The sequence below is a fragment of the Macrobrachium nipponense genome, chromosome 4 (genome assembly GCF_015104395.2).
Source record: "Macrobrachium nipponense isolate FS-2020 chromosome 4, ASM1510439v2, whole genome shotgun sequence".
Lineage (NCBI taxonomy): Eukaryota > Metazoa > Arthropoda > Malacostraca > Decapoda > Palaemonidae > Macrobrachium > Macrobrachium nipponense.
The window spans coordinates 94,015,875-94,038,072 of NC_061100.1; the positions used below are offsets into that span (position 1 = coordinate 94,015,875).

A 22,198-nucleotide genomic window follows, 5' to 3' on the forward strand; every position below is an offset into this window, starting at 1 on the left:
AGCTTAAATATCTCGAAATATGACGATATATTTGAAAAGAAACAATGAAAACAGAAGAGAAACAAGGTACCTCCATGGAAGCCTTCTCTCGTCGTGACGTTTCTGATTTCATTCACTTTCAATACTGTGTAAATGCTGTGATTTAATTAAAAAAACTTTTATAAGTCACATTAAATATCTTAGGTATCGAAACAAAGCAACATGTTCGAAAACAATAAATAAAGCACGAAAACAGGAGCGAAACCACCTCCATTAAAGCCTTAATTCTTTCGTCCTGACGTCCTGATTTTATGGACATTAAATACCGTGATTTAATAAAGAAAACACTTTTATAAATCATATCAAACCTTCAAAGTATCAAAACAAAATAAATACATTCGAAAACGGAGCAAATAAAGCACGAAAACTGGAGAGAAACAACCTCTATTGAGGCCTTCTCACGGCCTGATTTAATTCACATTAAATACTGTGATTTAAAAAAAAGAAACTATAAATCATATCAGATCTTCAAAATATCGAAACAAAACAAATATATTCGAAAACGGAGCAAATAAAGCGCGATAATAGGAGAGAAACCACCTCCATTGAAGCCTTAATTCTCTCGTCCTGATTTCATTCACAATAAATGCTGTGTAAATACTGTGATTTAATTTTAAAAACCTTTTATAAATCATATTACATATTTAAAATATCCAAACAAAACGACATATTCGAAAATCGAGTAAATAAAACACGAAAACAGGAGAGAAACCACCTCTATGGAAGCCTTTATCTCTCGCAATGATATATTCCATTTAATATCCTGTCATCCTGAGTTAATACAAATGATTATATATATATATATGTATATATATAAATTTAATTAAAAAACTCTATATATTATACTAGAATTTAATAAATCTCGAAATAAGACGATATTTTCGAATAAAATCATGAAAACAAGAGACATCCTGAAACACTAAGGAGACATTCGTCAAAAGTCCCAACACGAAGTGTTTCGTATTATAAAATTTTTAGAGGTAATTAGAAAAATGCATTAAATGGTTTGCGATCTTTAAATACCCGAAATAAAAGGACATATTGGGAAAGAAATGACGAAAAAAGGAGAAACCCTCGTCCATTACCGAAACTAACCCAGTGAGTGGAAGTGAGGAGACGGCCCCATCTGCCAAAGGGTGCATGGCGTTGTCGGTTCCGTCTACCCGAGAGAAAGTCGAACCACTTCACTTCACCCCCCTACGTTAATATTTAACCCACCACCGAAAATTTAAATAAAAAAATGTTCCGACGAAAGCTCCTGGCGCTGGATTACATGAACCCCGACAGTTTTAACGTCAGTGGTGAGTTGGGGACGTCTTAAAATAACGTCTTTCTACAGGCCTACGTTGACCGTAGGCTAAGGCCTATTGCTTATGTTTATCGTTAAATGAGTCAATTTTCTTTCATTGTATGGATTTTATTTACTTATTTTATATGTTTTTTGCATTTTTTAAATTTCATTCTAATTGTATTTTACTCTTAGGTTGTTGTGGAGTTGTGCCTAGGTGCTTATGTTGATCGTTAAATTGATCAATTTTCTCATTGTGTCTCATTTTATTTATGTATTTTATATATTTTTTGCGTTTTTAAATTATATTTTAGCTGTATTTTCGCTGTATTTTACTCTTGTGTTGAACGTAGCCTAGACAGAGCTGCTTATATTAATCGTCAAATCAACCAATTTGATCTAAATTTATTCTCATTTTATTTATGTATTTTATATATTTTTGCATTTTTATTATAAATTTTGTATATTACATTTTAAGTGTATTTTGACAGTATTTTATTCATATGTCATTGTGGAGTTCTATGCCGAGGTGCTTTTGTTTATCGTTAGGTTAACCAATTCTCTCTCATGTTATTGTATTTTACTATTTAGGTATGTACCTATTTTATATATTTTTGCATTTTACTATCATATTTTAATTTTATTTTGATAATATTTTACTCCTTTGTTATTGTGGAGTTGTTGCTTAATGTGGTGCAATAGGTAGACGAGTGATTCGTAGGTAGGCCTACTGTTTAAATAAGGGTAAATATATTTTAGTTACTATTCACATTTTTTTGTAAATAAGTATATTTGTTGAGAAATACCAAAATAATTGCAATTTAAATATACCTATAGAATTAACTTAGTGGGCGGTACCCCCCATGGGGTAAACAAATGCAGACTGGGGGGGTCATGGCTTCTTGTAAGCCTATTAGTCATTATAGAGGGAGTGTCACCTAACCTGGGCTAGGGGGTTTGATTTTGCTCTCCTCTGGACCCATCCAAGTAATTCACGACCCTTAACTTTACCTAACTTGGCCTTGGGGGGAAAATTTTGCCCCCTCAGGACCCTCCTAGTCATTCATGACCCTTAACTTTACCTAACCTGGTCTTCGGGACCCCTCTAAGTAATTTTTTACCCCCAATTTTGAATCCTACCCCTGGAGACTAGCCTACTACTGTGCCCCTGTAATTTTGGTAACGACTTGTTTAAATATAAAATTGGCACTGTATTTAACATAAAAACATGATCAAATGACAATAAATATCATAAACATTAACAGAAAGCATTAAATATCCTTGTTGTCAGCTTTTGGGAATGGGGCTGCAGCAGTGGTCGTCAGTTTTGCCAGTGGTAAATGTAAAGGAGACGCCTGCACGAAGATATAATTTATTGCTTTAATATTTTGACAAAATATAGAAATGGTTGTGTATGATGCAGCGCAGGCGAGATCATCTTAAAAATCTTCCAAGGTAATGAGAAATTTCTCATCTTTGGTTCATGCTTTTACGTTTATCCACTAAGGATGGTGCTAAACACGGCAAAAGTTCCGCAGGGATGAAAGTAGAAATATAAATGGTTAAATTTCCATTATTACAGTAAATTTCTCAAATTATCTAGCTTCTATTGCATTATATATGCCCTTTTCTATATTTTTCAGACAAGGAATTATCAATTTTATTTTTGTGCGGCTGCCTCCTTTACCTTACTGGGTATTGATTTCTATAATAATGAATGTTATACCTTAAAACCCTAGGCTAATCTCATTCCAGTGTGAAAATAAGGCTCATGGCTATGGGAAATCACCCAATAATGGGTGAAGTGCCAGAATATATTTAACTAACCTAACCTAGGAAGCCAGGTCCTTTTGATAGCTAGACAAGGTCTATGCTACCCTGGACCCACTACTTAACCTAATTTAGGGTGCCCATGGCTTTCCTAGCTGGGATCCCCCCCCCACCTAACCTAACTTGGGCGCTGTAAATTAAATTGATAAGGTTGTGACCTAACCTACCACACTATTTTTTTACCAGGATGTTACCTACCTTGTGCTTAATGTCACTTTGCAACCTTCATAAAACATTGCTGCAATCAGAAGCAGAATTTACAGGAGTATCATGGATTATGATTTCTATACGTCCCTGTATTTTTCTTTCTTTCGTATTTTCCTCTACCCCAAAAATCCCATTTTCCCAGTAGTGCTCCCTTAATTGTAGGATTTAAGAAGGGTTATTGTCTGTAAAACATAGGAAAAAAGTACTTTTGACCGCAGAATATAATTATAGTTTACTGTAAAATTTATTACTGCTTGTATAAACGTTACCTTAATCAGAATCACTTATTGCAGAAGTAGGGTATCAAGGTGATGCTAGAATAATAGTTTTATTTCACACTTGTATTATCCTCACAGTGGTCTCCCTTAACCATAGGATATAAGGGGTTTCAGTATCTATGAACTATTAATTTTGTACATGGAACTTACCCAGCAGATATATACTTAGCTATAGACTCCGTCGTCCCCGACAGAAATTCGAATTTCGTGGCACACGCTGCAGGTAGGTCAGGTGATCTACCGCCCCTGCCGCTGGGTGGCAGGAATAGGAACGATTACCGTTCTAGAACCAGATTTTCTCTGTCGCGGTAGTGTCAACATACGTTGTTGCTACCTCCTGACTTGATTTTCGTTTTTTCATCGCCATCGACCTTCTGGGCTGTCTTTTGCAGGGAAGTACTGGGTCTTTGGTTTGGCATACGCTTTTATTAATTTTTTAATGAATTTGGCTTCGAAATTTCGAAAAATATATTACGTGAAACTACCGAATTTTTCGGTAGACACTTATATTTTGCAATAAGGGAAATATTGATATTTTTTTTCACTAATACGTGTATAAGTGTTAGAACTTGATGAAGGAAATATAAGATCTAACTTCCTACTTTAGGAAGTCAGAAAGCATATAACTAGATACTTCCTTTAGAAGCTTTAAGAGCTCTCGTACTAACGAGCAGTTAGAGTATTGACAATTCTAGTAGTTGTTGCATCCTCATCACCTTCTTACTCCACAGAATCTACAAATTCATATGTGCAAATTTGAAGATAAATGGATGGAGCTCAAAAGGCGAGCTCTAAAAAGGTAAGAAGTGAATATAGTGTTCCCAGTGCAGTGGAGGGTGCGTCTGATCGGCTCCGTAGCGCTTCCAGGCCTAGACCTCTTCCAAACTCCCAGACCCAGTGGAGGAGGAAAGTCGACAGCCGCAGGAAGGTTAGGGAGAACCCCCACCGGTCAGGCGTCCCCTCGGCGGGTTCTGTAGAACGTCCCAGACTGCCCAAGGATAGCCATTGATTAAGGCAATCCTTAAAAAAGTGCGTCTCTTCATCTTACATCCGAAAAGACGAAGAATGTATGTTTGGAGCGATGATCTAGCGCGTTCTCTGAAAACTAAGAGAACACTGAGGCCAGCCGCTGCCAGGAAGCCGCGTTCCAGCAAGCTAGCGTGAGCTACGTTCCTATAGCCAGCAGCGAGGCGCGTTCCAGCTAACAGACTAGCGCGAGCCGCGTTCCTACAACCAAACGCGAGCCGCGTTCTAGAAAATTTTTCTTGGCGCAAGGCGCCTTCAAAGAGACGAAGCGCCAGCCTGGCGCAAATTGCGCCAGAAATCAGACGGCTAGAGCAAGGAGCCTTACAGTAGAGTGGCAATCAGAACGATCCTTCCATTGAACGTTTCCGGGCAAGAGGCTCTTTCTAAAAGGGGTCTAGTAGGCGCTCGGAACTGTCAGGGCGCACGGGACCTTCCACGCAAGCGGAACGTTCCAGGAGCGAGTCTCCTTTCTAGCGTGCGGAACATTCCAGGCGCTAGGTGCAAGGATCCAGGCACCAGAATATCCTTTCTCTATCTGCCTCGGCAGGGAAAGAAGGTAGTAGAGTATCTGCTGTGTGAGAATACGATACGGCAAATCATAAGCACATACCGTTTACTTCTTTGCTGAGCAACTCAGTTACCAGTATCCTTCCCAGGAATTTCCTAGGAAGGGACTACGCTTAAAGGGATTGTTAAGACAAACACCTACTTAGCTTCTAGATTTATCGAAGTCTTGTTTCGCATTATAAGAACTTCCTGAAGTTCGATAATAATTTTATAAGATTCCTTTATTAAATGGAGTAGCTGGCAACTCGGAAGAGTAAGGCCAGTCGGCTAACGAGACTGCTATCGCTTAGACACCAACGCAGTATCATGTAGGTGTCGGTCATGAGTGGTCGGTAACATGTCTCTCTCCTGCGGGATGGAATGAATAACCGTCTCTCTCCCCTACAATCGTGGTTTTAGCCTCTGATTGAGGGGATAGTTAAGCAAACATAAATAAAATATTGTCTGCCTTTTGCTAAGAAGCTTTCAATAAGAAAGATATTACAACATTTCAATGCTGTTTACCGTAGGTAACATTTTAAAAGATTCTAACGCAGCGGAACTCTATATTGTATAATGCTCTCATGCTTACGAAAGCATGGCTTATTAGAGTACATGCTTAGTGAGAAGATGAATGTAGTAGAGAATTCACTTTAAGACTACGGTATGGTCAAGTCTTATGCACATACCGAGGTTAACTACAGAATTCCTAGTATCCTTACAAAGGTTTCCTAGATTAATGCTGTTTACCACAATGTGACAGTATTATAAAGGATTCTAATACGGCAGCGCGCGATATATATAATTCTCTCATCCTTTCGAGAAACGCACACAACCTTTTTAAATTCGGATATTGCTCAAGAGAAGTTGGGCGAGTCGGATGGGAAACATTCTCTTAGTGGCAGAAGTTGTTTCCCTGAATGGACTATACTACGTATATAAAAGTTTTTTCCCACTAAGAACGGAATTAACATGTGAAGGATGTCGGGTACCATAAAGGCATAGATGTTATGGCACATAACCTAAAAAGAACTAGAAGGAAGCGCCAGCCTGGCGCAAATTGCGCCAGAAGCGCCTGCCGCGCCAGAAGCACCATCCAAGATATTTTCTCGTTTTTAGCGAGTTATTAACCTAAGAGTCCAGTAGCCTCTCGGACAGCAGGCTCGGTAACGGCAAGATTCGTTCCTGATTTCGTTACCCATTTAATCGAAAAGGGGTCGCTTACAAGGAATGATGAAATTATTTATTTTTTTAATCACTTAGGCCAATTCCAAGACTCTCTCATATCGCAAAGAGCATCGAGAATCTCTTTTTTTCGCCCCTGTTCGCGTTAACAAAAGAGAACCTATTTGGGAACAGACACGGAACGTAACGATCCTTAAGAGGTTCGATGCAAGATTTTGCATGTCCGTGAGAACCTTCTCGATCGAAGATAATAACTGTTAACGTATGTCTAACACTTATTGAAAAGAGTTGTGAGAACCTGCGGAAAGTCTTCTTCATAGATCTCTTTGTAAGGTAGAAGACGAACAGGCTTCCTTTAGACTACTGCTTTTTCCTCGAACCAAGAGAGGTAGCAATATAAGACATCTTTAAATTTAAAGAAGGGGAATAAACTTTAGCCTTTTTTTCCCTAGTTATAAATTCTTAACAGATATTAAGATAACTGGGCGTCAAAGGAAGAGAGGATGTATGCCTCATTTTGGCCTTAGAGAGGTTGGATTCACAGAAGTCACGTCTTCTCACAGCATGTTTCGTAAGGCTTTTCCAAGAGTATCTGGATATTCTATCAGAATCTATTATAAATAGACCTATAAAACCTCTCCACTCTGAATCTGTCCGCGTGCAGGACTGACCAGAAGTGGACATGAATGAGAGGTTTTTTCAAGGTAAATGACAATAGTCATGGCTAAGACATAGAATTGCTGCAGATCATGCTAGATGGAATGAGGAAACTGTCCTCTTCCGATACCTCTGTGAACCACATAGCGAGGTTTTTTCTTCACTTTCAGAGGGAAGAATCACCTATGTATATATCTGCTATCAAAGAACGCAGTAAAAGGCCATACTCTGTCTCTACAAAGGGAATTAGAGATAACAGAGGATTAAGATCTTCGGGATCTTATACGATACCGCAATACGACAAGAGTAGGATATCATGTACTTCGAATGGGATTTTTTTTTTGTGGCCACAGATTCCGTGTTCCGACAAAATGGAACTGCTCCTCATCAAACTTCTTTGAGGAAGTTTATGAAGGAATTCTTTGTTTCTCTTAGCCCTAAACGACCAAGAAGACAAGTGAATTTTTTGATGCATTGGAATCTCATATCAGATTCAATGGAGACTCGGCAATGGGTTCTTGCCAGCATAGTATGTCTGGCAAAAGAAATAAATCCCTCTATTCCTGACGCAACGCTTTCAGATAGAAGTTTAGTTGCCCAGGCAGGGTACTTACATTTTCATCTACAGAAGAAGAGATGGTTTAAACGTTTGCCTACAGAGTCTTCGGGGTGCGATGAGGGCTCAAAATGCTTCCCAGAAGGTATTCAGAAGGATACAATAAGAGCTAGAAATCAGGGTTCCGCCCAATTTCAGCTCAGAGTCTCCTTCGACTTCCAGACTCCTTCCCTTCCTTCGGGCAAGGATAGGGAAGATTCTGCAACGAGGAACCTCAACATGTAAGAAGAGATCTCGTTAGCAAAAGAAGTGTTCACGAAGGATCCTCCTCGGAGGAAGACTCTTCTCTCTCGTATTGTTAGATATCCTGTCGTCTACTGGGTGTAGCTGACTAAAATCACCTCCCTTGCCAGGGGCCAAAAGCTCAAAGGGGAAGAATTTCTTCCACCCTTCTCCAGTCTCCTGATAAACTATGTGGTTGTTCAGGACTCTCGGACAATGTAGCGCCAGCCAAGCGCCAAATGCCAATACAGGCGAAAAACGCCAGAGGCGGACAGTTCCAAGGAACTCTGTCATGGTCGGATACTGAGAAGGAGCGGGCCTCCAACCTGGCGCAAATGCACCAGAGGCGAACAAATCGGACAGATATAAGAGTGTCCGATGTGGACATTGCCAGACAGCCTAGAGAATCTTCCAAGCTCGAAGCTCCAGCAAGTGTGGAGGAGCCAAGCCAGGCGCGAGGCGCCAGCCAGGCGCGAGGCGCCAGCCAGGCGCGAGGCGCCAGCCAGGCTCTAGGAGCCAGCCAGGCTAGGAGCCAACCAGGCTCTAGGAGCCAGCCAGGCTCTAGGAGCCAGCCAGGCTCTAGGAGCCAGCCAGGCTCTAGGAGCCAGCCAGGCTCTAGAAGCCAGCCAGGTGCCAGGCTCCTTCAAGGCTAGGCTCCAGTCAGGATTGAGGATCCATCCAGACGCAAGGCTCCTTCCAGTAAAGAGAAACCTAAAGCTCTGTCATGTAAGAGGGCTAGTCCCCATTGATATGATACAGGTAAGGCTCTGCCATGTAAGTGGGTCAGCCCCCATTGGCACGATCCGAGAAGGCTCTGTCGTGTAAGCGGGCTAGCCCCCATTGACATGATCCAGAAGGGTTTGTCAGTCATAGGTCCCTACCTCGCTGAAACTCTTGAGGCATGCAGACTCATAGACAGTAATCATGAAGTCTTCTGCCAGGCTCCAGGTGCCTTCCAGACGCAATGCTCCAGCCAGGCGCGAGGCGCTAGCCAGGAAGGAGGAGCCAATCAGGCACCAGCCAGGCGCAAGGCGCCATCTAGGCGCGAGGCTCCAGCCAGGCTCTAGGCGCCATTCAGGCGCAAGGCTCCAGCCAGGCGCGAGGCGCTAGACAGGCTCTAGGCGCCTGCCAGGCACGAAGCGCTAGCCAGGCTCCAGGCTTCACCCAGAAGAGATCTATATCAAAGAACGCCCTGGCCTTCTTTGAGACATTGTGATCTCCTAAGCACTTGATAAGTGCATTGATGATTCCTTCAAACAGCTGAGAATTAAAAGTGCATGAAGTGCGAGCTTTTCCGAATTCTTGTTCTTTCCCTAACAATATGTCATAAGGACATATTAGCTGTCACATACGGGAGATGCAACTCTGTGTTGACTTCCCATTATCCGAAGGATGTCAAGATAACCTTCGAGGGATCCTTCTCTCTTGGTTGATACGTGTCTGCTGATACATTGCTGGGATAGGGAGCAGATACTGATCCTTAACTAGTGAGTTAAATTTTATTTAACGTCGTGTTTTTTCTTTGGGTTGTTTGAAAGGAGTTTGTAGATAACTCTTTTCAACTTAAGCACTAACCCTCGTGTTAGGATCAGGTGATCGGGATCGGTGTTGTGCTCCTTAATTATGCCACTAGGCATAGGCATATTGTCATGTAAGAGGCTCTGTCGAGTAAATGGATAAGACCCCATCGACAGACCCACAAGAACTCTTAGCCATAGGTCACATCCTCGCTGAGGCTCTTGAGGCGAAGCAGATTCCTAGGCATTAGCCATGGAGTCTTCCGCCTGATCAAGTAGGAAAACAAGGTTTTATTTATTTTATTACCTACAACGTATGTTGTTTACCTGTCTATTCAGTAAATAGTTGTCTCTTTCCCACCACCAAGGGTGTCAATCAGCTAAGTATATATCTGCTGGGTAAGTTCCATGTACAAAAATGATATTGTTAAGATACAATAAAGTTTTGTACATACTTACCTGGCAGATATATACGATTGATGGCCCACCCAACCTCCCCTCAGGAGACAGGTGGAAGAGAAAATCTGGTTCTAGAACGGTAATCGTTCCTATTCCTGCCACCCAGCGGCAGGGGCGGTAGATCACCTGACCTACCTGCAGCGTGTGCCGCGAAATTCGAATTTCTGTCGGGGCGGGGACGACGGAGTCTATAGCTAAGTATATATCTGCCAGGTAAGTATGTACAAAACTTTATTGTATCTTAACAATATCATTTTGCTCTAGAAACAAATACCAGAAATGTCGTTAGAAAAATAAAATATGTAAAGGACAAGAGTTACACATCTGCACCAAAAGAGCAATGATCATGAACTGAAGCAGGTTTTTTGAAGCAATGCCTGAATTCCAAAGTTCCACTTAGTTGGTGAAAATTAAAACAGTAGCACCAATCAGTTCTCTGCATTGTTCACAAACCTACATTTCCCGGTGAAGATGAGAGGGCATTGGAATAAGTCCACATATGCAACAACATTCCTTGGTAAATTGAGAGCTCAGTATAAAGACTCCAATGTCTAGCAAATGATACCTTTTAATCTAAGTATATAAATCCTTTGATGCCACTCAGCCCTGGGACTTGAAATAATTCATCTTTACCTTGGGAAAAGTGCTTAGTGACCACATGTGAGTAGTAGGTGAGTGGGTTACATTACATTACATAACATTACTTGCCCTCATAGCACCAGTTACCTACTGTGTTCCCAAGTTTCACTGACTCAATTCCAGCTTGTGCTAAGGAATACATTGTATTCTAACAGATAACTTTTAATATCATAACTGATCCTTCACCCACTTTTCCTGCCAACCCTATAGGGAACAGTTTCATCAGTGCACCTCATGCAGTGCACTGTTGGCATTACTTGAGGTTCTTTGCAGTGTCCCTTCAGCCTCTAGCTTTGATTTGCCCTTTGGCCTAAATGTTAAATTCTATTCTATTCTGTTCCTCCCGAGATCAATCAGATTTGCTGAAGTGGCGTTAGTCTGCAGTAAATGTTCATCTCTGTCAAACTTAGGTCCATAGGTCTTTTATTCCTCACACCACTAGTTCAAGCAATGATGCAATGCATCTTTACCCAAAAACAACTCCCCTTACACTTATGGATTTTTCTTCTTGCTATGTTTCCTGTTGTCCTCTGTAACTTCTTTCAAATAAACACCATATTCTTTGGAATCTTTAATTTTAGGTCAGTGGGCTTTCCCACATGAATAGGGTTTATCTTCTGAGTGATAATAATAGTTTGTATACATGTACTTGTGAAAGTGCAGTTTACTTTGAAAATTATTTATTTTTGCTCATGTGAATCTCTTTCTTAAAATCAACAGATGAAAAAAGTTTTCGGGATCTTATAGTCTGGCTTGAAGACCAGAAGATTCGCCATTATAAAATTGAGGACCGAGGGGATATCAAGGCTATAGACTCGAAAGATTGGCCGACTGCATATAAGAAATACCTAGGAGAATTAAACTGTCCGGCAAACCCCAATGAACGAGCAGCTGTAGTTGACTGGCTCCTTGGTTTATCTGTGAGGTTTGAGTATGGTGATAATGGTAAGTGGTTCTGGTATCAGAAGAATTTGCTGTTGTGTAATATTTTTCTAGGGAAAATTCTATCCTAAGTAAGGATTATTTTATATTGCAGTTAAAATGATTTAATATTGTTATTTTTATATTTAAGTCTGTGCCGTTGTTCTTCTGAGAATAGAAATTTCTGTCTTTTATAAGGTTATACCTTCAGCGAAGGCTTGTTAACAAGATAGGTAACTAGTGGCAAATCTTCAGTAAAGAGTGTCCTTATTTTACTTCAACTGCCCTGCTGCTTAAATGTGTTCCACTTTGCTTATCATGGCTGTCATTGAAGTATTTCGGCTGTCATTGAAGTATTTCAGAGTACATATTTCCCTGGTTGAATGGTTGATGACTTGGTTTTAGCTATGTTTGGACTATGGTTAGATTGATGGTGCCTAATGATTGTCCTGCTAGAAAGAATGATTAGCGTAGATGATCATTGCATGAATAAGTGTGTGCTAGGTTCGCATCCCCTTTATATGATGACCCTCATTCTTACTGTTCTGTATGTAGGTCAGGAGTGCATGGTGTCTCTGAACTGCATGAGTGTCGCTTGTCACTTGCCTATTGTAAACCCATGTTACCGTATTGGATGGTATGGTCTTGTATTGTAACTCCATCAGCCCTGTTTTGTTTCTAATCTTCCCAACCTTTGTCATGGGAGGCATAGAGGTGTTGTGACCTTCCTTGGGCATTCCATGGAACCTTCCCTGGCATCCTCCCTTGTGTTTGTGGGAGGGGGGTTTAGTGCCATCAGTGCACTATGGGCATTATACTTAGCTTCTTTTCACCATCCTTTGGCCCCTAGCTGCAACCACTTTCATTTCTTTTACGGTACCTCTGTTCCTTTCCATCCTCTCCTAACAATTGACTCATAGTGTAACTGCATTGTTTTGCTCCTTTCTAACATTTTTATTTTCAATATCCATTTCAGCGCTGAGTGACCACATAAGTCCCAGTGCTCTGCATTATAATTTTAGATTCTACTCTGTTCTACATGGCATCCCAGAATATGTGGCTTTAGCCATAAGTGTCTTTCCTGCAGTATCATTTACTGCCTTTCCTATAGTATCTTTGAGTGTTGTCTCTCCAACAAGAATTTGTGTAAAGACTGGCTGTTCCTGTAGTTTTTTCTGGTAGATCCTCCCTTGATGCTGCCCTGGTGCTGTGGGAGAGGTTTGAGAGACCTGAGATCATGTGTTAAAGAGGCACTAGTTTATTTCACCCTCCTCCTCATCTTCCCCATTTCTAGAGTGGTGGACGTGTAGATAGAAGGTTAGGAAGACTGCTTATGAAGACACCAGTGCACCAGCTCAAAGACATGCTCTGTTGCTTTGTCAAGCTACAAATTATTTCTCATTAAAAAATGCTTATTAAACTGTTACCTTGTGAACAATTTGCTGAGGCAAAGGTTCCCTTACCCCCACATATACATGCCACCGTGTAACAGGTATAACATGGAAGCTTCGACAGCTGAACTAACTTTCGCTGAAGGTATATCCAGGAAAAGTCTCCATGTAGAAAAAATGCAAATTACCTTAAATATGTGATATTTATGTTGATTATTATGCTGCTGTTCTTATTTCAAATTTTTTTCCAGTTGAAAAATACAAGTCCGAAACATCAGAAAATGTTAAGAACAAACAACAAGCTGCGCCAAAAATTGTCAACACCAACCCCCTTGATGCACTCGATTTCCAGAGTGCTGAATTTAGAGGTAAGTCATACTTGCTGTTGGAAACCTGCCTACGATAGTGAGGGGTAGTAAAGTGTATATAGGAAAACTGTGGGCTGGCTGAATATTAATTAGGAAGTACAGTAGGCACCTAGAATTAGCCTTAATTATCCCAGACTATAGTTTTCATTTTGCATTGGAAAGTGTTTTAGTCTCGGGAAACATTTAAGGATTATCATACAACAATTTGACTAAATATTTATTGGGAAAAAATAAATAACCATGGCTTACTCTATGCTACATGAGGTGCCTGTTCGTCTTTGGTTACGTTATTCATTTTTTCTTTTGCTCAATAATGTTTATGTTTATATTTACTTGTTTGGTTTTATGTACAGCCCTCTGGTGGGCCCTTGTACGTTTTCAAAATGAGTTAGTACTTATATTTTATAAATGTCTATTAGTGTTTTCTCGTCAGTATTGTAGCTCGCGCAGAATAGGAGTCTTTAGTTCTTTTTAAATTTGCTTTCCTCTTGCATGATCTTAATTTCAGGCAGTATTTTGTTGCATAGTCTTGGTGTGCAATGTTCAAATGCTCTCTCACCTGGTTCACAATTTGTTCTAGGTTCAAATAGCCTATATGCTTTACTTGCATGTCTGATCACAATACATATTAATTTCAGGTCTAAAGAAGTTTAAGCAGTTTCTCAGAAATGTTATATGTTGGTTCACCATATTTTAGTGCTTCAAAGACTTATTATTAATAGGGGTTAGTTTTTCCAGACCTTGAGTCTCAAGTAGACTCTTCTCGGGCTGGCAAAGACTGTGAGAAGTATTTTGTATTCTATTCTTGCTTTCACAGGGAGCCAATGTAGCTCAATTAGTGCTGGGCTTATTCAGTTACAGTAACGCAATCCTTTTATTAATCTGGCAGCTGTAATTTATGCTAGTTAGGGAGACCATAGTATATAATGTTTCAGTAGTCAAGCCTCGAAAATATTTGGTTACAAGTTGCTGTTTCCAAAGTAGTATCTTCGTGTAAATATTTTCTAATAATTGTAATGGTTCTAATGTGATAGTTACAGGTATTTGCATCATGCAATATATATGGTTTTTCATGGACAATTTATTATCGATAAATACTCCTAAGTTCCTCACTGCTGCTACAATGTCTATGGATGATGACCCAATAGTTATTCTTTTGAAGTGTTCATATTTTCGTAGTTCACTTTCAGATCCATATAACATACACTCAGTTTTGTCTTCCTTGAGTTTTAGTTTCTTTGCCAACATCCTTTTTTTTTATATCTCATTATTGCATCAATTTTACTAATGGCATCTAATACTGTTTCAAGAGGAAAATAGAACTGAGTATCATCACCATACAGTTTATACCTAACCTTGTGCTTGTAGGTTTTTAGATAATTCAATTGTGTGAATGCCAGATAGCAGTGGACCCAGGATGCTGCCTTGGAGCACTCCTCTAGCTAGGCATTTCTTTTCTGATATCACATTTGATATAACCACTGTAACCTTCCTGTTTTCTAAGTACTTTAGTACCATTTGAGTACATGATCTTCCATACCTACTGCTCTCGGGTCTTCAAGCAGCAGATAGTGGTCAACTGTATCAAGTGCTGCACTTAGGTCGAGCATACCAGGGTACCATAATTTTTATCGTATTTGTAATTGCGCACAATGTAGTTTCTGTTAAGTGGTTTTTTTTTTTGTTAGCTGACTGATCATCAGGTATAATGTTGATTTGTTTCAAGTGTTTCCACGTTTGTTCGTGAACTACCATTTCCATAAGTTTTGATGAGTACTATAGGTTTGATTTTGGCCAAGAAAAGCTAAGATATCTTTATCACCTTTTCCTCTGTAAGCTGGTTTATATAAGCTTGCTTGCTTGTATGGTGTTTTTACGTTGCATGGAACCAGTGGTTATTCAGCAATGGGTGGTTTATATAAGCAAGCTTTTCACTATTTTGGAAGGATGCCTGTACTAAGCTCATTCAGACATTATCAAAATATATCTCCCGCAACTGATTAAAGTTTTTTGCCTCTTTTAAGTTGCTTGGGTCATTTTCATAATAGGTGTTTTTTTTACTTTTCTCATAGTTTTTTCAAAGTCATTCATGTTCAGTTCTTTAAATGTACTGCATTTGCTTTTTCTCATTATGATCACTGGGAGATCAGGAGGGACCTCGTTTTCTAAACAGTGACTTATTCTTTCAATTTTTTTCTCCAAAGTAGTTCACAAAGTTATCAGCCAGGTTCTTGTGGTATCATCAGGTAGAACTTTTTCTTTTTTCAGTCTTAATATTCCAACTAAATTATCTTTGATTTTTTTAGGATTTTTGTCTTCACTAAACATTTTATTGTAATATATTTTCTTGGTTTTCTTAATCAAGTCGTTATACTTATTTCTGGCTGTTTTGTACAGTGACCAATTTTCATTACTTCTTGATTCTTTTGATATTTTCCATAGATCATCCATTTTTCTTAGATTTACATAATTATTCTTAAATCATTTGGCATTTTCTTTCATTATTATTTTCCTTGTGACTTCTGGACATTTATCGTTGTAGTTTGATGCCAATATATACTTTTGCTGTAGTCTGTTAAACAGCTTACACATGTCTGGTCACCTGTCAAGGTATTCCTCAAATTACACTTGCACTCCTGGCTTGTTTCTCTTATTTTTGTTATGCTCTCAACAATAAATTTATCAGCTTTAAAGTTGATTTAGTTTCTGTTAGTGATAGTATTTTCATTGAGTAGCCTTCCCATCTGTTTATACTAAATGTAACTTGATTATGTGTTGGGGATATCACACATTCATGCTTAACTTATAATTCGCTTACAACCTCATTGTTTTTGTTTTGTATCACTAGGTCGATGGTGCTGTTATAACTTGGACAGTGGTCCCCCGTATTCACGGGGGGATGTGTAGTACACACACACCGCGAATACTTGGAATCCTTATAAATACGCTTAAAATGGCCTGTTTTGTTAGTTAAAACTCAAGAAAATCCCACTAAAAATGTTTATACCTGGTTTTTTTAATAGTTATATAAAAAAAAAAGTGCATTTTATGATGAAGTTGATTAAAAAAAACAGGAATTTATGGATATTTTTCATAGAAAAATACCACAAATACACGAATTTCCTACGAATAATGGGTGGATATGTTCCAGAGAAATCTGCAAGTACGGGGGATCCACTGAATGTTTTAGTGTTGATATATTCAAATGTATTGAACACGTTTTACTTTTTTGACAAAGATTCCCGCTCCACCACCTTTTTCTTTTGCTTCTGTGCTTTCTTCGTTTGTAGATTTGATCTAAAGCATTTTTTTTTTTTTGTCTCGAGTGCTTCTGCACAAGTTTTGTCCATATTTGTCATCATCTTTACATCTTTATCAACATTGTCAATTTTGCTTTGAATTTCATCTATGTTGTTCATTACATCGCTAGTTCTTCAAGCCAAATCCTGACCAGCTCTGCTAATACCACTGTGTTTGCTTTTATTTCTTCAAGTTCATCTTCATTAAGTTTTTCTTGTGTTCTTTGTTCAGGCCTCTTGCAATTGCTTAAAGATGTACAGTATGTTGTCATTCGAAAGTATGGGTGTGTATTTACCCTCAATTCCTGAACAATCGTAGTGGAACCATGTATCACATTCCACAGCAAGTTCCTTCAACAACTCCATGCGAGCAACCACCATAGGTTGCTGACCCGCTCTCAATTTAGGTTAACCTCCTCCAATATTTTCTGTATTGTTCCATCTTTGTGTGCTCCTCTGATAATGTGTTTAAAATAAAGTTTATGGTTAATTTCTGTTCTAACATCTTGGTTACTTCACATAACTTGTTTTAAAATGTTTTTAAGAGTAGATGGAAATATTGCACGTAGGCACACTTTACCTTGTGCACACTACAAGCTCAAAAGCAAGGAGACACACACATGGGCTTAGTCTACTATTTTTAGTTAGGGTTTGATTTTTTATAATTGAGTTTTGTAACCTAAACATTAGCTTTAATACTTGTTCTGTGATACTGCATCAATGCATGACATAGGTTTCACCCTCCATGCATCATGCATCAAGATGTCAATCATTTTTAATATTTTATATTTGTAAATATTTATGATTTATTTATAGAAATCATAAGAAGGATCCTGTTTTTAAGGATCACCTTAAGTATTAGAAACTTTTGAGATCTTTGGGATATGGCAAGTTAATTAAACGACATCCATTATTTAGTGTTAATAGATAATCTGTAAAACTAAATGTAGTATTTATATATCTTAAGTATACCTTCTGAGGGATTATTGTGTGTGAATTTACTTTAAAAAATGGGCTGCCTTAGGACCAATGAGCACCCACAAGATTTTTTTTTTCTTCTTTTTTTATACTGTGCATTTAATATATTGTTATTAAAGAATTTTTGTGTTAATTAATTTTGTTAAGAGTAATTTTCTTTTCCATAGTAGTGTATGCTTCTAAATCTTGGTCAGTATATTTATTCTGTAGGGTACCAATGCATCAGATGTCATGTGGCAACATAGTATTCCGGGTACCAAAATCAATGATATATAGTAGAAAATAAACCCAGTCAGTAAAAAATATTTTTGTAATTGTCTTTAAACCTAACCCTTACTAGTGTGCTAGAATTAGAGCGCATTTATACACTGATGTAACTTAGTACATATTGCCATCAGTCATCAGCTTTATGGATAAAAAAAAAATCCTTTTATTTTAGTTCTTGTGTTGGCCATTAAATGACAGCACAGATAACCATCTATACAGTCATGTCCTGAAAAAGATTATTTATTGAATTTTTCTCCTCAGATGGTGTGAATAACCTTGCTAAGCAGTTGAATATAAATCCACACCCGGACCATCTTGTAACTCTAAAAGCCGTTAGTAAACTTATACGGACCAGGCTGTCTGCTGATGCTTTACAAAATCCTGGCGAATATGTTCATCAGGTAAGCTTTTTGATTGTTGCTGTATCTTTTAATTAGTATCGTAATGCCAGTAAAATAATTGGCTTCCATTATTCAAATATAGACCTTATTTTAAGTCAGAAGTCGGCTTCCGAAGTTCCCTTTCTGATTATTGGTATAGATACTGCAGGGTAAAATGGTGATGCAACCTACATCTACTTTCATATATTTGATTGCCCTATTTCTTAATATGTAATTAATTACTTTTGATACCTGCAAGGCTTTTGCTGGAATTTGATACACACAGTTATGTTATCCAGAGCACTGCTTGTGACTTCACAAATTTTCTCAAATTTCTCTTGGAACTCAAGTCCCCCTTCCACCCCAATCAGTAATCACATACCAGTTTCCTTTTCATTCATGATCTTGTTAAATCGTCTCTGTTTTATTCATCATATGCTGTCGAGTATACGCTTCCAATGTTTCATACTCTCCAGTGTGGTTTTTCTGTGCTAACTTTTGTCACAATTCTGTCCATGGATATAATTTTGTGTTCTGGCACTCCTGTTTCTCATAATATTAAGTGTACTCTCCCAAAATTTATGCTCCAGCATGGTTTTCCTATGCTGACTTTCATCTCAAACATGGGTAGAATATATCAGTCAAGTTTATTTTGCCAATTCTTAATGTTGATATGCAGATTTGATGTAAAATGAGTTCGTTGTTTGTTGCATTAAATGTACTACAAAGGCTACATCCTCTGCACTCTTCTTTACATGACCTAGTTGTATTTGCTCACAGCATAGACAGGCTGCTGCTGCAAAGTGCATTTATTTTGTTGTACCAGGTTTAATACCACTCCGTTTGCTAGGAGCTTTATGTTAACTACAACTAAAATGTGGAATAGTTTACCTTGTGCAGTTGTGGAATTTACCGATCTTCAAATGTTGAAGAGCAAAATTATTCATGCTCTCTGCTGAAGTATTCTGAATTTAGAATTGCCAGTTTTTATTTTCCATTCTCTCATAATTACTTAGCACCTTTTCATGTAACTATGTCTCTGCTTGCTGATATCCCTTTGGGTTCTCAGGCTTGCAGTCTGTTGACTGTTTATTAGGGTTTTCAGCTTAAGATTTAAAGAAAGGAAGGAAGAGTCATCGCACTAAGTTGTTGCAAGCCTTGCTGAATCTCTTTAAGGCTACTTTTGCAAATCTTAGTATCTCTGAAGGCACATTCATACTGCGTATTCTCCTCAGATGCTGCAGGTATTTCTTTTAGTAGCTTCTCCAGCTGCATGTCCCACTTTTATTTTGTTCATACGCAAACAACCCCTCGGTCTTAACAATAGGATAATTTCTAGCGCCTAGCTGGATCCGATAAAAAAGTAGATGAAAGCAAGGAATCTTGTGGTATCTGGCAATGCATGCGTAGATCGGGTGAAGAGTGGTCAAACGCCGAACATCTACGTCAGTCTTTCTTTACCGCCTTGGGACGAGAGTTGGGCTTTTTCCTCTCTTGGGCTTTTTCCCGGTTTTTGCCCTTTTCATTCCTTTAGTGTGTTTGTGTGTGTTTTTACCTAATATTATGGCTTCTTCTGCTCCTTCTAGACGTCAGCGTTGGTGCCCCGGAATTCCTGGATTCCCATGTTCTCGTTTCTTGGCTTCGTCAGCAACGGACCCTTGCATCACTTGCAGTGGGTGTCGTTCCAGTTTTTGTGCGATTGCGAGTCCTTGTACGGAATGCCGGGCATGGCCTTTGGAGCAGTGGAGGAAGTTTTATGGTGGGAGGGAATGTTGGAGAGTCTCCGCTCTTCCTTCTTGGGAGGGCTTTGCTCCTATTCCCTGTTTCGTTTTCCGCTGTAGTCAACCCCCATAGTAGCATTGCCCCTGCTTCTCCCTTCCTTTTCTTCCATTGATTCGTCGATGGAGGTATGGGGGGGTCGCCGGGGTGTTTGTGGTGTGGCCCCCTTCTTCGGAAGTTTTTTCGGTTCCCGAGAAGGCATTATTATATATGATGTCAATGCAGGCGTTGGTTTTCCTCTCCCTGAGGAGTTACTTAACTAACTCTCAGCCAACTTACAGATTATTGACAAAGATGTCATCAGCTCTTAAGTCTGCTGGAGACCACTTTGGCTCCCACATGGTCATGGTTGAACTCTAATTCCTTTAGCCCGAAACTTTCTAGCCATTACAGCAGGTAGTGACAAAACATGGTGATGCCACCTCAGTATGTATAAATTCCAACCTGCAACAATACTAAAGCATTATGGAATCCTTGGTAATATCATTTGGTTACTTTATGGAATATATCTATTATCTAATACCTAATTTGAAATACCAGTGCTGATGTCACTGCAATGTGCTGTATTTTAGAAGTTTGTTACTCCCAATTTTAAAGTAACTTTTATTTCTTTCCAGGGCAAACCATATCCAATCTTTGAAGCTGATTTAGGTTTTGACACTGGAGATTACGTCTTGAATAATGCCGGAAAGGCACTGCGACTAATGTACATCCACGACCTGCGTGACCTTCAGACGCGAATAAACGAGTGTATAGTATCTGTGCAGAATATTACAGCTAACCCCAAGACTGATACCAAATTAGGGAAAGTTGGCCGCTAACAAGTAGTGACTAAAGAGGATTCCCAAAGGATTCAAACTAGACGACCAAAATGTCTTGAATATCATCATGCATGTTCAGTCTTTATCCATGGTTTGATGATATCTGCTCAGAAGATTACGGAAAACTTATCTTTGAACGTAGGCATTACCATGTCGTATAGAACATGCCCTTCTCTGCAAGTGAATGAGTATTTTACATACATGAATATACTGCATGTAATACTTACATACATATAAATTAACTGCATGTAATGCTTACATGTGTTCACTAGTCAGTCAGCATGTTATGGAGATTATAATTGCAGACATCATTGTTCCATATCACCCTTTGGAGGAATATTTACCTGTATCACATAAATGGTAATACTACCTCTGTGTGAGATCCAGTTTAGATTCCATAACTTATTTTTGTATTTTTCTGATATTTTTCCCAGTACTTATACTGCATATTAAACGAGTGGCCCATCTTTCCCAACTTAGTTTTGTGTTACAAAGTACTGTATACAGTAATGGTTTTGTGCTACTAAACATATACAATAATGATGTGGATTGCATGGAAAAGGACCTCAATTATCATGGAAACAAAAAAATAAAGTTATTAAGTTTCTCTTGAGTGTTATTATACACCTCACCATCCTTCATTGTATTGTACAGTTAAATTATCTTTGGAACATCAGTCTAGCATACAAATATACTCTAGTAACACAATTTTACTGCTAATTAAACATAACAAATGTATATCACAGGTTTAAAGAAAACCAGATGATTATCATCACTGTCACCCAACAGCATTCTTCTGCGAGCCATCGAATGGTGGGAGCTTCAGAAGTCTGGTGAAACCAGCACCACCTAAAGCTGTAAATAAGAACATTCTTTAATTTAATATTGTTAAGAAAACCGGTTTTCTTAACAAAGTGTAAATTGTACTTTACCACTACACAATTTACACCCTGTATGTTGATATAGCAAAAAATCCAGTACCTAGCTATTTTTGCTACCCAATTTGCATCTTGGTATGCTGATCTAACAAACAATCATGATACTTGATTGTTTGGTATATCAACATACAGGTTGTAAACTGGCTAGCAAAAAAAATACTAGATTGCGTAGCAAAAGACTAAGATACTTAGGTTTTTATTGCCATAAATGACATTGTGTAAGGACAAAAGAACATAAAAGTACTCTCCCACAAAAAAGCAAAATTAACAAAATACCAGTGTCTCAAAGATACAAACCAATACATAATTTTAAAATTTTTTTTTATCCCACGCAGACAATAATCAAATTGAAATTATGTACTGTACTGTGACATCTTTATCAGTGTGCAATCACTGAAAGCTACCAAGTAAGATAACCTAAAGAAAGGAGAGATCTTTTTTCTGATTTTTCACCTCTCCAAGTTTAGCCTTGTTTCAAAAGCCAATTAGAAGGAGAAGGTAGAAGATAATTTTTACACATTCCTGAGTGCTAAAGAGCTGTTAAAGA

At 38.6% G+C, this 22,198-nt stretch overlaps 1 protein-coding gene across 1 annotated transcript; it reads left to right on the forward strand.

Annotated features, from left to right (window-relative positions):
* The first annotated feature begins 1,148 nt into the window (after window positions 1-1,148).
* Window positions 1,149-20,861, forward strand: LOC135211028 (RNA transcription, translation and transport factor protein-like). The gene is made up of 5 exons (XM_064244062.1): window positions 1,149-1,340; window positions 11,230-11,454; window positions 13,073-13,189; window positions 17,995-18,134; window positions 20,510-20,861. The coding sequence occupies exons 1-5, from the start codon at window positions 1,280-1,282 to the stop codon at window positions 20,711-20,713; spliced, it is 747 nt and encodes a 248-aa protein (XP_064100132.1). The 5' UTR covers window positions 1,149-1,279; the 3' UTR covers window positions 20,714-20,861.
* Window positions 20,862-22,198: the final 1,337 nt, after the last annotated feature.